The 15,861-nt window shown below is 43.2% G+C and overlaps 1 protein-coding gene across 17 annotated transcripts in view; it reads left to right on the top strand.

Moving 5' to 3' along the window:
• macf1a (microtubule actin crosslinking factor 1a) overlaps positions 1-15,861 on the top strand; it is a 238,281-nt gene that overhangs the window by 136,310 nt on the left and 86,110 nt on the right. For 13 of the 17 annotated variants that reach the window (XM_039605406.1, XM_039605408.1, XM_039605410.1 and 10 more), the window contains 26 exons: positions 490-617; positions 718-811; positions 1,317-1,471; positions 2,281-2,575; positions 2,864-2,992; positions 3,078-3,155; positions 4,150-4,311; positions 4,540-4,644; positions 5,110-5,205; positions 5,325-5,450; positions 8,065-8,217; positions 9,158-9,169; positions 10,754-10,908; positions 11,294-11,420; positions 11,557-11,740; positions 11,908-12,074; positions 12,437-12,615; positions 12,709-12,847; positions 12,927-13,120; positions 13,280-13,439; positions 13,538-13,621; positions 13,699-13,806; positions 13,951-14,049; positions 14,891-15,013; positions 15,130-15,221; positions 15,494-15,629. In XM_039605406.1, the coding sequence (XP_039461340.1) occupies positions 490-617; positions 718-811; positions 1,317-1,471; positions 2,281-2,575; positions 2,864-2,992; positions 3,078-3,155; positions 4,150-4,311; positions 4,540-4,644; positions 5,110-5,205; positions 5,325-5,450; positions 8,065-8,217; positions 9,158-9,169; positions 10,754-10,908; positions 11,294-11,420; positions 11,557-11,740; positions 11,908-12,074; positions 12,437-12,615; positions 12,709-12,847; positions 12,927-13,120; positions 13,280-13,439; positions 13,538-13,621; positions 13,699-13,806; positions 13,951-14,049; positions 14,891-15,013; positions 15,130-15,221; positions 15,494-15,629 (3,480 nt within the window). The remainder of the gene's footprint in view (positions 1-489; positions 618-717; positions 812-1,316; positions 1,472-2,280; positions 2,576-2,863; positions 2,993-3,077; positions 3,156-4,149; positions 4,312-4,539; positions 4,645-5,109; positions 5,206-5,324; positions 5,451-8,064; positions 8,218-9,157; positions 9,170-10,753; positions 10,909-11,293; positions 11,421-11,556; positions 11,741-11,907; positions 12,075-12,436; positions 12,616-12,708; positions 12,848-12,926; positions 13,121-13,279; positions 13,440-13,537; positions 13,622-13,698; positions 13,807-13,950; positions 14,050-14,890; positions 15,014-15,129; positions 15,222-15,493; positions 15,630-15,861) is intronic. The other 4 variants (XM_039605412.1, XM_039605413.1, XM_039605407.1 and 1 more) reach the window with 1 other exon arrangement.

Consider the following 15,861-nt stretch of genomic DNA (forward strand, 5'->3'; position numbering starts at 1 on the left):
CCCATTTTATTCTCACTCAGCTGATGTTACCGGGGTTTTTCTGTGGCATGACTTATGATTGCTCATAAATGGGGTCACTGACGTAATGGCTTTGGTAACGCGTCCCACTTTGAAGCCTCGTCTTGAGCTTCACGGCTTTGGATTTTTAGGAGGTAGAAGTGACCATATTTTGACCTTAGCAAGCTCGGTTAAAAAGCTGCCTCCACAGACTGTACCAGCTTTTATTTTAGTTTTTTAGAAGTACTCCGATACCTGCTGATAACTGTAAAGTAATATAGAAATATAATACTAGAATTCTACCTGCGAAAACCACCTTTAAGCCCTAATTATGCTTGAGTTCATGGCTTAATGCAATTTAACGGGAGCGCTATTTAAAAAAATCACCCTCTAAACAATTATGTAAAAGGTGGAAACCATAGCTGGCTTGTACTAACAGATGTTGGGATGTGTGGCGTGTATTTACTGCACACGTGTGTTTGTTTATTCCAGGTGTGGATAGAGTTTGGTCGTATTAAGCTTCCTCAGGGCCTTCATCCCAATGACCTGGAGGAGGATTGGGGTAAACTCATCCTGGAGATGCTGGAGAGAGAAAAGGTTCTCCGGCCAGCTGTGGAAAGGTACACACACACAAATCTATTCACATGTTGCATATAATTAAATCATAACTGCTGATACCAGTTCAATGATTTTCTCATCATCTTCTGTGTGCATTTACAGGCTAGACCTGCTGCTCCAGAGAGCCAATAAGATCCAGAACATGTCTCTGGACTGCGAGGAGAAACTCACACTCGCTAAGAACACACTCCAGGCTGTGAGCGCTGACTCTCTCTCACTTCACATCTATTTAATTTCCTCTCACACACACACACACGGTCCCTGGGTTTATGTTGGGTAACTGTTTAATAATTTGGCCGAGTATTTTACAGTGTGTTAATGTGTCCAAGCCGTAAACGTGAGCGCTCTTTTGGGACTGTAAATATTTACACACCACTTCGCCTGCCCTTTGCAAACATGCTCACTCTTTCCTTTGACTGTGTTCCTCGGCCTGAGCACAACTTCCTGCCTGAATGAAGGGATGTTAGACAGAATAAGTGATGCTCCAGGATTTGGAGTTTTTTTGTACTCTGATTTTGATATATTTATTTTCACTTTATTGCTCCTGCTAGTATTTGCTGCCGTCCACTTTGGTTCCACTTTACTGTTTACTGAATTTATCTCTGGGTAAACACGAATCATCAGGTCTTCATACTTCATAATAACAGAAAAGCCAAACAGGCCAAACAAAACTGATCAATGATCCCTCCCCTCGTCTCCAGGACTTGTCTCGAGCGGAGAGCGGCGAGGGCGTGCAGTGTGAGAGAGAGCTGGCCTGTTACCTGCAGGACTGCGAGTCTCTGATTCAACAACTCTACCAGGAGCTCAAAATCCTCAGAGAAGAGAAATACTACCAGGTGGAGCAGCTGGTGTTCAGGTGAGTCATGGTGGGGGGATGGAGTCAGTGGCTTGGTCATTTTGAAGAAGCAAACATGGCAGCATTTCAAAAATTAATACAAAAAAAAAATTCTTAAAACAGTAAGGGATTCTGTTTATTTTTTAATAAAGTAATATAATATGCCAAAAATATATATAAAAAATAATTGTAGGAATTATTTTATAAAATATCTATAAATCAATTTAATTTTATTTATTTACTTATTTCATTTATTGACCTTAGTTTAATCTTTTCTTATAACTCCTATTAATTTCTGTATATTCTTTAATTTTATCTTGGTTTAAGTTATTATAGTTTTTGTGATTTCTGCATTATTTTGTAGACCTAAAATGATTTAGGCAGTTTCAGTCCTGTGTGCAGCTCTATCAGAGCAGTCTTCAATTGTTATGATCTGGACAATTTAGATTAATAGCTGGGAATACAAGCTACTCATTATAGGTCAACAAGTTGCCTGTTGTGTTTTTGTTTTGTATTAATACCTATTGTATCCTCCTCTGCATCTAGTGTTCACTGATATAAACCAGTGGTGTCAAAAAATGATGGAAAGCGTGTCCCCATTTTGCGGCTCATCAGCATGCTGCTTGTCTAATTTAAACTGCTGTTATGAAAGCTAATGAAACAACCATTTTGTAAATCTGCCACTGTGTGCTGCCCTTTAAAGCAGCAGTACCTTTAAGAAAAGAACTAAGCTTTGTAGCAGGATCATGCTGTCAAAGATTATTAAATGTTTCATAGGTTTATAATGACGTGATCAGTTATGTACTGTTTTTCTTTTCTTTCATCATCAGAGTTTCCCGCCTACAAGAGGAGCTGGTCTCCCTCAGACTGCAGTGCTCCAGCGTCTACAGGAAAGGCCACTTCTCTCAGGCCCTGGGCACCACGGGGACAGAGCACACCAGCCAGAGACCCGCTGATACGGGCCTGTCTCTGGGTCAGACGCTGCTGGGAGCTGTGGGAGCGGTCGGAGCCGCACTCCTGCGGCGGCCGATGGCTCGGTCCCAGCTGGTGGCCATGTCTTCATCAGAGGACGAAGGAAGCCTGAGGTTCATCTACGAGCTGCTCGGATGGGTGGAGGAGACGCAGGTCAGTCTCTGTCAGCCTCTCTTAAAATCAGGGCTGTTGTTTTTACTGCTGATTATTTTATACGCTGTTTTATTATTAAATTATTTAAATACTGAAAATGTAGTAATTTGGTGAAATATGAATTTAAATCATCCTAAATATAATAAAACATGAATCAGAATTTGTAAAAAAGTCACATATGGATTCAGAAGTAATCTGAAGCAATCCTTGAAAGCATTCAAAGACATATAATAGAAGATATTTGTAATTTTCAGTGGAAGGGTAAATCATTCTGTGTTTGTGTTTTAGGAGCTGTTGGAGCGCGCCGAGTGGGGGGCAGACCTCACCTCTGTAGAAAAAAACCTCGACGAGCACAACAACATACACACTGCGATTGAAGAGCTGATGAACAGCCTGCAGGAGGCACGCAGCTACGAGGTTCACGCATCCCTCCTCCCTTTGCAAGCACCGGCGTCTGTGCAGTGATGGTCTTTGTAACGAGGCTTCACTTTCTCTCCTCCAGGCTAAAGTCTCTCCCAACTTCAAGAGCAGTTACTCTGAGACGCTGGCCAAGCTGGAGAACCAATACTGCAAACTACTGGTCAGTCTCAGCTCAGAGGGGCTTGTGGCTTTGTTTGTGTGTGTTTGAGTTCCTCTACACTTCTTTGTTTCCCCAGATCACCCAGCATCCTCAGTTAATCCCATTACAGCATGGCACAAATCTGCATCTGCTGCTGCCCCTAAATGTCCCCCCTTTCTGTCTCTTCTCTGTGTCCTCTGTTTTCTACTCATCCCATAATATATTTGTAATCACATCCATACTTCTTCCTCTCAGTCTGTTTATTTTCTTCCTGGGTTCTGTGGGTTTTAAGAAGTATGTGCTTGTAGATTTACTTCTAAAAAAGCTATTTTAAATGTAATAAATGCATTAATAACATTCAGGACAAAGAAGGGGAAAATAAACCACAGGCACAGCTCACTCTGAAATATTTATGCATTTCTTCTCTGGGCTGTACTGCCATTTATCCATCTGTCTATGTCACCAACCAAAATAAAATGTGCGGCTGGCTAACGTTACAGCTCAGCCAAGGGAGCCACAGTTAAGATTTATATCCTGTCGAGCTTCTCAGCGAGTATAGATGGACACTCGGTGAGTGTAATTTGTTAGAAAGAAAAGATTTCACTGCTCATGAAAAGGTTTTCAGATTTTTTTTTTAACTTTTTTTTTTATTTACTCCACCTTTTTACAGGTCATGATTTCTGTAAATAGACCAGAGTCTTTCTAAATTACTTTTAGAAGTGAAGAAAAGGCAAATATTTCTACACCTGCAAAACTGGGCAACTTGCACTAAAACAATTGCCATCACAACACTATCCAAATTTAAATTTAGAGTTCAGCACCCCTTTAAGAAATTACATGCAGGACATTGGGCTCTTACATGGGGCAGTGTTTAGTTGCCTGCTCTGATGGTTTTCTGGGAAGATGCATCTGGATCATCAGTGTAATCCAAACTTCCAAGCAAGAGGGATCCTTTTGCAGTATTTGCTTCTGCACTGCTGATTAGCATGGGGTTTTGTTTGTGTGGTTGCCATAGGAACATTCGTCATGGCGCCTGCGGAGCTTGGAGAGCCTGCACATGTTTGTGTCGCAATGCACTGACGAGCTGATCTGGCTCAACGAGAGGGAGGAGGAGGAGATCGCCTACGACTGGAGCGACAACAACACCAACATGAACGCAAAGAAAGAATTATACAGTGTGAGTGTGAGGACGAGGAGAGACACACACACGGACGGCTTCCTCCGTCACAAAACACAAACCTTTAACCTCACTTGGTTTCCACATGTATTGAAAGTCAAGATAAAAGTCTTGTTTACCTCCCAACATATAAAGAGTAACTTTGCATTAGACTGGTTGTCTAAAAATAAAAAATAAAAAAATCCTGTCTTCACCTTTAACCTTCCCCGCCTCCTGTTCTGCCTGCAGGAAATGAGGTTAGAGCTGGATGAAAAACGAGATGTGATGCGGTCACTCCAGGAAACGGCCAGCCGTCTGTGTCAGGAGAACCATCCTGCCAAGCAGACCGTGGAGGTGAATTTCATGATTTTATTCATTCGGGCTGGATGACCTTTAAAGATGCTGGGTTTTCGTATCCGTGGCTCGCTTGTCTGGAACAAATCGACCACGTTGCTTTTGTTAAAATGCTCTTTTATTCACTTTGCACTCATTTTTTCTAAACCTTCCTTGGCGATGAGCAGGATTTACTATGTACATTTTAAAATACTGGTGTAGCCACACTTATTTGGGATATGGTTTTCATACCAGTCTCATGCTAATGCTGCCTGTCCCTTCACACTGCTGAGAGCCAGAAACCCCAGTGGCTGGGTGAAACACTGTCTGTGCTGATTAACATCCCAGTTAGAGCCTTGCAGATAGATTACAGGCAGTTTATATGATCGGTGGCTGTAAAAATCTCACTTATTTCCCCTAAAGGACCTCTTACATAAGTTTAGCATGGCACCAACTTTCAATCTCCATCCATCTCCCTGTTATCAGGCTTACAGTGCAGCCCTGCAGACCCAGTGGCAGTGGGTGGACCAGCTCTGCTTGTGTGTGGAGCAGCATCTCAAAGACAACACGGCGTACTTCCAGGTGAGGCTGAAATTCTTATTTTTCTGAGTTTGGTAAAAGACTTCATCCACTTATATAATTAGGATTATATTAAAATGATTTTGTGTCATTACATGCAAATCCATTTTTACTTTTGTCAGTTCATGAGTGACACCCGGGACTGTGAGTCATACCTCCGCCAGCTCCAGGAAACCATCAAGAGACAGTACACCTGTGATAAGAACAGCAGGCTCAGCAAACTGGAAGACCTGCTGCAGGACTCAATGGTATCTACACATTTGCTTTCTATCTTAAGAATAATATTCAGTTTCTTCTATGCCAGGCAGATTTATGGTGCTGAAGGAAAGACCGACTGTGGTTTTTTATTTTCACTAGATTTACTGCAAAGAATTGTGTCATGTTAACCTCTACTGGAGCTCGATAACAGAGAGACAATAACAGAGGTTGTTTGACGTTATGTCTCCATTTAGTGAGATAATTTCAAGAAGCGGCTCCGTAGTGTAGTGCTTAACAAACATCCACAGTTTGATCCTGGGAGGAAGAGGCCGTCTGGTGTAACTCCAAATCAAACATGCACAGCTACCTGCTGCGTAAGAGTCTAGCTGAGAGTGGCCACTTCTAATCTAAGAAGGGTCTTTGTTTCCTTCTCTAACTCTGTGTCAACATCTCAACTTTACCTGATATTTTGGATTTTTAAAAAAGCACTTTTCCCTAACTACAAGTCCCAGCTATACCCTGCACATTCATACACTACGATCTATTCTACGCAGACAGTGCTTTGGTTTCACTCACACACCTTTAACACACCCCAGGGGCAAATTATGAAGTACTAGAAGAACCAGGTTTCAAATCATCAAACGTACCACTCTACCTTCTGAGTCACAGCTGCAGAGTCATGTGAAAACCAGAAATATGCTACAATGAACATTTTAAGTAGCACATTTCTATCCCAGTGTCCTCAATCTCTGCTTCCACCGTGTGCACAAAGTGCAAACTCGAACATTCAGCATACTCCCACACTGACATATTATCAGGAATGATACGGCATTTTTCTAACCACCATAGCATCAGAGACCTGCAGTAGCTGAGCTGCTGGTGTTGCAGCGTCCTCCTGATTGTTTTTGCTCTGCCTCGGGCGGCTGCAACACATCATGTGACAGGGCGAAGTAATCTGTTACAGAGTCCTGAATCATCTCCCCCCCGTGGCACATTTGCAAGCGTGCCATATTTGCACCTACTTCTCACACACACACACACACACACACACACCTCTGACTTCGAGCAGATGGCAGGGTTAGTGCGGGCATCGCTCCACAGGCCAGAGCAGCATCCATGTCCTCTTATTAAAGAGCTGTGCGAGTGTCACAAACAGATGCTTTTCTTAGCAGCCTGGGTGTACTCAGCATTTTATATAGATATGCTATAATCACATGCTGTCTACTGTGTTTACATCTGTGTCTGTCAGCCTGTGTGTGGTTGTGTGTTGGTGAAGTTTGCACTGCATTGTGCTGACAGGCCGGTCCTGCAGGTACCTTTAAATGACATAACAAAGAAGCAGCTGAACTTTTGTTTGACAGAGATAATAACCGAGACTAGAACATTGAATCATCCTATTCAGCTTCTTTAAGGTGGAGATTGGTGTTTAGCAGTGTCCGTTTGATCAGACCTCTCCCTCCATTCTGACTCGTTTCCTGCCTAATCTTTCCTTTGTGGACTGTCACTGAATGACTTCTTCATATGTGGTTAGATACCACAAGCATTTGTTGCCTTTGAAGCAAGATAAAATGCGTATTATCTCCTGGTACAGGAACCTCTCCCTAAGTATCATAGTGCTGTCATACATGCTATCCATGGTCTTCTTATGTAATGTTTTAGTGCAATGCTTCTCTGGTGATCTAATTTGTTTTACAGAAGTCCTTGATACCCTGTGGTTGTAATTAACTAGAATTCCTCATGCATCCACATTTTAATTTATGTCTGTGTAAATTATGTTTGTCACTGGTCCTGCTGACTGCAGCGAATGCCATCTCACTGTGAAATTCATTCCTGGGGTGTGATGTATGAAGTTATTAGCTCTCTGCCTCAGACCGTGTCTAACTCTGGGCTCCATTCATTGTTTTCTTTCCTGTACCTGTAACTGTCTCCTTGTTGTCTCCCTCTCTAATGAATCCTTAATGACTCTCTCTGCTTCTGCTTTAGGGGCGAGAGAGAAGTGAAATGTAATTCTACCTGTCAGGGTGAAAAGCCCATGTTAAATATTTAATGGTTAGTGGTCAGGCTAACATGGGCAGCTGAGTCAGGAAGCAGCAGGCCCACTTATCTCAGCAGCTACAGGCTAATAGGCCCTTAAGCTGATTATGTGTTGAAGGACTTGAGACAGAAAATGTTGCTTAAATATCATTTGGGTGGATTCTGTGGTGTGAAAATGAAAAACTTGAGGAAAGATGAAATAGGGTGAAACTTCTGAACGTCTACTGGAAGTATTTTCTGAAGATTTTGTAAACTCATTCACGGATTTCTCCAGCATTATTTGTGATATAGACTGAAACGTCTGCTGCTGGATGGATTCCATACACTGGATTTTGGTACAGATATTTAGAATTTTAATATATTTGGTGTTTAATTACATATTTATCTGCCATCTGCCGTAGTTTCTTAACGTTGTTTATTATTTATGGTGTGTGACTTGGGTAATTATCAAGTAATTACCTAATGGAAAGCATGCTGTTAACATCCCTGCTTTAAGTTCTCAGATGGATAGATCTTTACCGTACAATGGGAAAAAAATGCCTTTAGATGAATGTTGTTGTAAATCCACACAAGTACAGTCTTCATAAAGAGTTTCAGTGTTTAATGTTGTTGTTGTTTTCCTTCCTGTAGGAGGAGAAAGAGCAGCTCATTGAGTATCGGAGTACAGTAGCTAGCCTGGTGGGCCGGGCCAAGACGGTGGTGCAGCTGCGCCCCCGCAGTGCAGAGAGCACTCTGGGAACTACAACACCCATCAAAGCCGTCTGTGACTACAAGCAGATCGAGGTACGGCACCCAGAGCAGTATCATTACACCTCATGAACATGCGGGCATGACCCTGAAATCGGTGACTTGTTTAAGAAAAAAGTGTGCATATTTAGCACCGACTCACCGCTGACCTCACCTCTCGATTGTTTCGCCCCTCACCACCAACCAGCTCCCCCCTGCCCTGCACGTCCCCACAAAGGCCTTACTCAGCTACTGTTTTCTGCTAGTGAAATGTATATTTATGTAAACATCTACATGAGCAGTTTCCTCCATAACGATGAATATCACACAGCAGTGGATTTCTTTTTTTTTCACAGCTCCAGTTTTCTCCTTTTTTCTTTTTCTTTTTTTAAAACCAGCATGTCGAAATTTGGAAACTGAATGGACATAATTAACCAGAACTTGACCTGATCTTTGCCTTTGTCCTCCTCAGAAAACACTCTGACTCAGTCTTTAAGAAAAATAACTCAGGCATTATGAGATTCACTCCCAGATTCAGCTGTGATGACCTCTGGGAATCTAAAAGCCAATCAATTATACATCTGTCCCATCCTCTTTGCACCCTGAGAGCTTGGCACGGACATATAGCCGCCCCCAGCGCTGCTATATTTAGTCTACTATGTGTTAGATTGCCCAGGGTGGTTTGCTCGCTGAAGCATACCAGATGTGAGGTCTTGTTTCCAGGTAAAGGATGAAGGTGGTTTGGTCCTCCACCTCATCACTGATCTAAAGCAACGTGACGAAACCTCGCACACAGCTGACAGTTATAAAAAAAACATCTGGACAAACGTGCACATGAACCAAAAGTAATCTTTCTCTCCTTCACTTTCCTGTGTCTTCTCCTTTCTTTCCATACCCTCATGTACCTTTTTTTGGCCTCTCCCCTCTCACTCCCTCCTCTTCCTCCTCCTCATTCTCTTCCCTCCCTTCCCCCTCGTCTGTCGGCTGGGCTGGCAAGACAAACGTTCAGGTATAGCTGCCTATATTCTCCCTCTCTCACCTCAGATTCTAACACTGCACACACTGTACTGCCCCCAGGTGCCGCTTTCTTATCAGCTGATTTCAGGTTGTATAATTGGTAATAAACTTTGTGCCTGCACTCTTAGACTTCTTGGAATAAATTAGATGAAATTACGTATGAAATGGTTCAGAGTACCTTTTACTGGATTTCCTCCCTGGAACAAAAATCTGAAAGCTTATTGTGTTATGTTTTTACAGGAAAATATAATTTAGTAATGTTTTCCAAGTCAAATCAGCCAATTATGTTTATTTAAGTGTTTTATCATAATGTCCAAGTGACACGTCACTCTTTCTATATGTGCATATGTTTATGGTGTCCTCATAGCCAGAATCTGTTGATAGGATAATCTCACAAAAGTTGATTATGGCAACAATCTGTGAATCGGTAACTACGTACTAACTTAGCCTCTGGGAATTACTGCAAATGATTCGGTGTTTCCGGTATAGCCAGCTGCTATCCGGGCCAAGACTTCCTGTTCTGTGTACAGGTTATTGTGTCTGAATGCACATGCTTTTTAATAGGCTGACAAAATGCTGGATGCATTGTTGTCAGACAATAGCCAGGGGTTTGGAGATTGTTTTTTGGAAAATACGTCACCCTTTTGCAGTTTTCATAGATGTTTATCTTTATGCAGTAAAATCCAGCTTAAATATGATTGGTCAATGGCAATTGGACTACAAACAGAAATAAAAAAATGACTCTTTTCTGCAGATTTCATATATTTATGCAGTTTAGTTTCGTATATTTAGTCACAGATTTGTGTCAGGCTGAGATCAGTTGATAAGAGCAGGTGGTAATCGCTGAACTGAACTGAAGTTAACCCGTCTGTGCCCCTCAGGCTCATTCAGTCAGTCAGAAAATAACATTTCCGTTTTAATATATCTTCATGTATTAAGTGTTTGTGCACAGCTTTGCATTATGGTTTGTGTGTGTGTGTGTGCAGGGAAGGGGTGAGAGAGGGTGGCGGGTGGGGATGGCTGTGCAGCCCTAACGCTGAATTTTAAAGCCAAACTCGTTTGCCTTCTGTTTATATCCTCTGCTGGGTTTCCTGCAGATAACGTGTCACTAATGTTTATTTCCTCGTTAAATTATTCAAACCCAGCTCAGGTTTTAGGAAGTTTCGCTTTGAGTTTGGAGTATATTTGCTGCTTTCACAATAAAAGCCTTTCCTGGTGCAAAGCAGCTTTCACATGGCATTGTCCTTGCTCAGCTTCTCTAATATCACGTCATGTTAGGGCTCCTGCTAATTTCATGAAGTCCGTGAATTTTTGCATTTTGTGTTGCATTATGAGTTTTTTTTGCTGTTTGCTTTTGATTTACACGTTTTTCCCCCTTTTTTCTCCTCCCTTGCTTTCTTCTGGGCATTTCTCCTTCCATTCTTTCTCCATCATCTTCTGCAACTCCCTCGCTTTGTGAACCTTTCTCTTAATATTCTCTCTTGCTGTCAATCCTGTTCTCTACATCATTTCCATAACCTCCATTTCCGCTCTCATCTGTCCTTCCCTGTCTGCGCGCCTCGCCTCATACTCTCAGATCACGATAAGCCGAGGAGAGGAGTGTGTGCTGCAGGACAACTCTCAGAGGACCAAGTGGAAAGTGATCAGTCCGACGGGGAACGAAGCCATGGTCCCGTCGGTGTGTTTCACCGTCCCGCCTCCAAACCAGGAGGCCATCGACACAGCCAGCAGGTGAGCCACATACTGGAAACGTGGATTGGTGTTGTGACTGTATTATATATTTCTTGTGGATAGCACTGTCCTGATTATTTACTTTTTTATAGTTGATTTATTTTAAGTATTCAATGCACAAAAGCCACAATTTTCCACAATACCTAGCGTAGCGAGGCCGTACACTTCAGGAAGCACTGTAGAGTAGGAAAGTTCGGCCTTCACATCAGTCCAAAATCCTAAGAAACTGTTTTCTAGAGCTTATCTGACTGTTGAGCTTGAGTTTGGTTTATAAAATGGGGCAGCAATGCTGAAATAACTTTAGACTGGACGTCCTTTTAATCTGAATCTAATTTGTTTAGTATTTTAGAGACTAATGTTCATGTTCCTTGTGTTTTGTCTACAGAGCTGAGCAGCTGTACCAGAAGGTCATGTCCCTGTGGCATCAGCTCCATGTGAACATGAAGAGTGTGGTATCGTGGCACTACCTGCTCAAAGACATCAAGACTGTATCTGGGTGGAACTTGGACACGGTGAGATCCTCCCCGTGTGTTTAAATGTGACGGCTAGGAATTTGGACTTTATTCTCTCGCCGTGATGATTTCAATTTGTGGTTCTTTTCTTCTTTTCCGTTGTATTTATCTTCTCCCTCCTTGTCTCACCTTTCAGGTTCGGAGTCAGTCTCCATCAGATCGGGAGCACGTCCTCGATCACCTGGAGTCCCAGCTGGCCGACTTTCTGTCAGACAGCAAAGAGAGCTCGCTGTTCACGCCGGCCGAAAGACGAGAGCTCGAGAAGGATGTTCAGCAGGCCCAGCAACACTGCCAGGACCTGCTGCTCAACATGGAGACCGGTGAGTGAAGATGGACGGGCTCACACACGGATACATTTAGTTAATCTCTTGCTGACCTTTAACCAGTCAAACTGATGCAGATATTAACTCTGGTTGTCTCAAAATGACCGTCTTCATCTGTTAGTGAAAATAATCCACCTCTTTCCTCATCTTTCATTGTTCTCCAGTGGAGAAGGATGAGTCAGTCTCTCGGTCGTACCAGTCAGAGCTGCAGAACATCACCCTTTGTATTAACGAGGCTGAGCAGAGACTGATGAGGAGTATTGAGACTCCACCTCCCATCCTGTTGTCAGGTGATGGTGCTGACAACACGGTCCAGATTAGAGAGCAGGAGGTGAGTTTGAGCTCCATCTGCTGCTTGCACACAGTTATAACCCATGTTATAAAGAACTGAGGGTTTTTTGCAGTATATTGTTGTCATCGTCTATAAAAGCAGGAGGAGCGCTCATCCATTGATAGATTTGTTTTTGGATTAATCAAGAAATATCACAGCAAATACTGATCATACAAGTGATGATGATTACAACTGGTATTGAGTAGTTTGACTTAGGAAGTGTGGAAGTTTGGAAACATTTACCACAGAGGAAGCTATTTTGATGAAGTAAAGCAGTTTTTATTTAAATTTTAATGATTGTCACCATGTAGTTTAAAAAAAGACAGTTCCAAAAAACCATTAAAAACGTACTTTCTATGCAGAAGCTGCAGTCTGAGCTGGACAACCTGCGCTCCAGTTTGGGTGACGTGTCTCATCGCTGCGTTAAGTTCTTCGAGGAGAAGCCGACGTCGTCCAGCGTTCCTGTCCTCCGGTCGGAGCTCAATCACGCTGTGGAGAAGATAGACAAACTGCACAACCTCTCAGCTGTCTACCTTGAAAAGTTAGTTAGATTTTCCTCCTTCAGTTATGTGAAACTGCTCTGTTCTTTTTGTTTCCCCAGATGATACGATTTGTTGTCCTTTTACATCTTTAGGTTAAAAACAGTGGATGTCCTGATCCGTAGCCTGGATGAAGCAGAGAGCCAAGTCAGGAAGTACGAGAGCAGACTAAGTGAGGAAGACATAGTTCCTGCTGACACAGCAGCCATTCAGAACCTCAGAGATCAACTGGGGGTAAGCCTCACCGCCACATAAAGTCCTCTCATGTCTCTATAAAGATGAAACCTCTCACCCTCTAACCTCTAACTTTCAGAAGTGGCAGGCTGAGCTTGGTGAGCAGGAAGGCGTCTTCCAGTCTCTGCAGGTGGAGGTACGTCAGGCCAAAGAGGCGGGGTCTAAGCTCAACAGGCTCCACCCGGACCGCAGCCCTGAGCTCGAGCGCTACCAGGACAAAGCCAATCAGATAACAGAAAGATGGAGTGGAATCAAAAGACAGATGGAGACACGGTGAGTGAAGATGCCTAAAAAGAAAAGGATGAGCATGATTCATGTGTGTTGTGACGAACGATGTAACGATCTGCTTAAAAAAAACTAACTGGATGCTGAATTTATTATCAGGACGTTAGTTTGGAAAATGATCTGAAGGTAGTTTTCTTTTTTCTGCAGACGAGCGGATCTTGAAGCTCTGGGCTCCTCCCTGCAGCAGTACAGAGACGGCCACTCCGCTTTGGTCAAATGGATCGAAGAGACGACGGAGAGACAAGAAAACACACAGCCGGGACAGATGGACAGCAAAGCGCTGTCGGAACAACTGGCCCAGCAGACTGTTAGTGCCGCTGAATCCTCTGACTTAAAACATGTGTCCAGATGAGAAAAATGACTTGAGCCTAAACATTTATAAATTCTGATTGTTTTTCTTTCCAGGCCTTGGTAGCTGAGATTGAACAGAATCAGACCAAACTAGACGAGTGCCAGACTCACTCCAAACAATACTGTGCCTCAGTGAAGGTGAGAAACCGTGACAGACGTGTCTCGGAGTGAAGGTACACAGGAAACTTGATTTCTCTCGTGCTTTTATCTTGTAGGATTATGAACTACAGCTGATGACATTCAGAGCCTTTGTAGAGTCGATGCACAAATCACCTGTCAAGAGGAGAAGGTTGCACTCTTCCTCTGACGCTATCACTCAGGAGGTAACGAGATAACTGTTTACCATCGTGATCATTGCAGGAGCTTTATTGTTTTAAGTAAATAAAGTTTGTGTGTTTTGTATTTATCTGAATCTAATATCCTGCAGTCAGTGATGTGTTTGTTTGGGGTTTTGATTATCTCTTCAGTTCATGGACTTGCGCACACGCTACACAGCCTTAGTGACCTTAACAACCCAGCATGTGAAGTACATCAGCGATGCTCTGAGAAGACTGGAGGAGGAGGAGGTGACACTTTGATTCTCTTTCAGTGACTGTCTTGATTTACACAGGTCATCTATTATTAACTGTTTAATTTACATATACACCACTTGTGGTTGCTGTAGCTCACTGAATCGAAGAGTTACTACTATAACTTCTGTTCCCTGAGTGGATGAAGCTCTTATGCTTTTGAGGATTCCCAGCAGACTAGCAGAGATCTGGCTATCAAATCTGACCTCTCGGCAGGCAAGACAGAGAAGCAACACTGCAACATAACAGAAAGTGAGACAGCTTTAACTGGGAAGTGTAGATTTAACTGTTCTGATCAGGACATACTGGTCTATCAGAACTGGGCAGCAATGCTTGAAAGCTGGAAAAGCAGCTAGCAGCTCCAAATAATTGATGTGCAGCTGGCACTGCGGTCCAAACCCCTTGCAATGCATCCCCATACTGGGGTGTCTGGGGTGACACCAAAAAAAAAAAATAACAACATCTAATTTGGAGAGCCCTGCAGCAGCAGCGCGGACTCTCTCCAAAAGTGGTGAGTTAACATGCAAGGTACAGTTATCAGAAGCCTCCGGAGGAGGTGACGCCACACCACAGGCAGAGAGTACAGTGTCAAAAACCTGTATAAGAACTGAGGGATGTTTGTGATGAGAAGGGTGTATGTGTGCAGGTGGTGCCTGTGATATGTCACCACAGGTCATCTGCCTGAAAGGTGTGAATAGAGGTGTCTCTGCTCAGGACACACAGGGGTGTGATATCTCATACTGTATGTGCTGCACAGGTGAATTGACAAAAAGGGATCTTTTGTGATATCTACTGTTTAATGTCATTAATTTTTGCTTTCTTGCCTCTATCTGTGCAGAAAGAGGTGGAGGAGGAGAAACAGGCCAGGGTGGGGCAGGTTTCAGACCTTCTGGGCTGGGTCAAAGGCCTCCAGGGACGCGCTGGTGGCCCCAACGCCGAGTCTTCTCTGGCTGCTCAACAGGTACTGTTTATATATGTGCAATGAATGCGAAGGAGACTGTTATGTTGGTACCTCGTTTAGTGGTACATGAAGGTCTTTGTGTTGTCAAATAGATACTTCATCTGTCTTTTCTGCAGGCCATCAATGAACAGCTAGCAGCCAAGAAAGATCAGGTGGCTGAAGCTATAAGGAGCACACAGGTCTTCCTTCTGTCGAAACAGGCCAGCAAGTAAGTTAACATGAAATCCATGGACTCCTCTCAGACAGCAATGATTTTAAACTGTCCTCTAAGTCAGCAGCGCACGCACCACAGGCGCCACTTCTGTATTAACTAGCGGGTGAATAGAAGTTGGGATTAGATGATGATAATTGCCAACTTCAAACAATCACATTATACATTTTATGTCAGAGTTACTGTAAAGCATCTTTTTGACACACATGCAGACTAATGTTAAACACCTAACCTACACCTGTTAACCTTGTCCCTTTTTACTTCTGTAGGTTGTCCCCAGAGGAGCGCGCTCACGTGGAGGCTCAGCTGGACGAGCTGAAGACCACCTACAACCAGCTGTGCGACAGCTCCACCCAACAGCTGCAGCAGCTGGAGCAGCAACTGGCCAAAGAGGAGGAAAGAAAGGTAGATCGGTTTGGCTGGGGTGGGCCGAGCGGGGAGAAGGGTGTCTGCAGATTTATGGCAAAAATGTATTCTGCTTATGCGAGCTTAAACAAAAATAACCACAAAGGTACTTCTATAAAATGTTGCTTTGAGTCTGAATATCTTTGCGAGCCAAGCGTGAGTTTATATGTGGGCCAGCAAATTATCGTCTATGTTCTTCAGCATGTTGTGTGTTCACAGAGTTTGCATTTCT

The sequence above is a fragment of the Oreochromis aureus genome, linkage group 22 (genome assembly GCF_013358895.1).
Source record: "Oreochromis aureus strain Israel breed Guangdong linkage group 22, ZZ_aureus, whole genome shotgun sequence".
Lineage (NCBI taxonomy): Eukaryota > Metazoa > Chordata > Actinopteri > Cichliformes > Cichlidae > Oreochromis > Oreochromis aureus.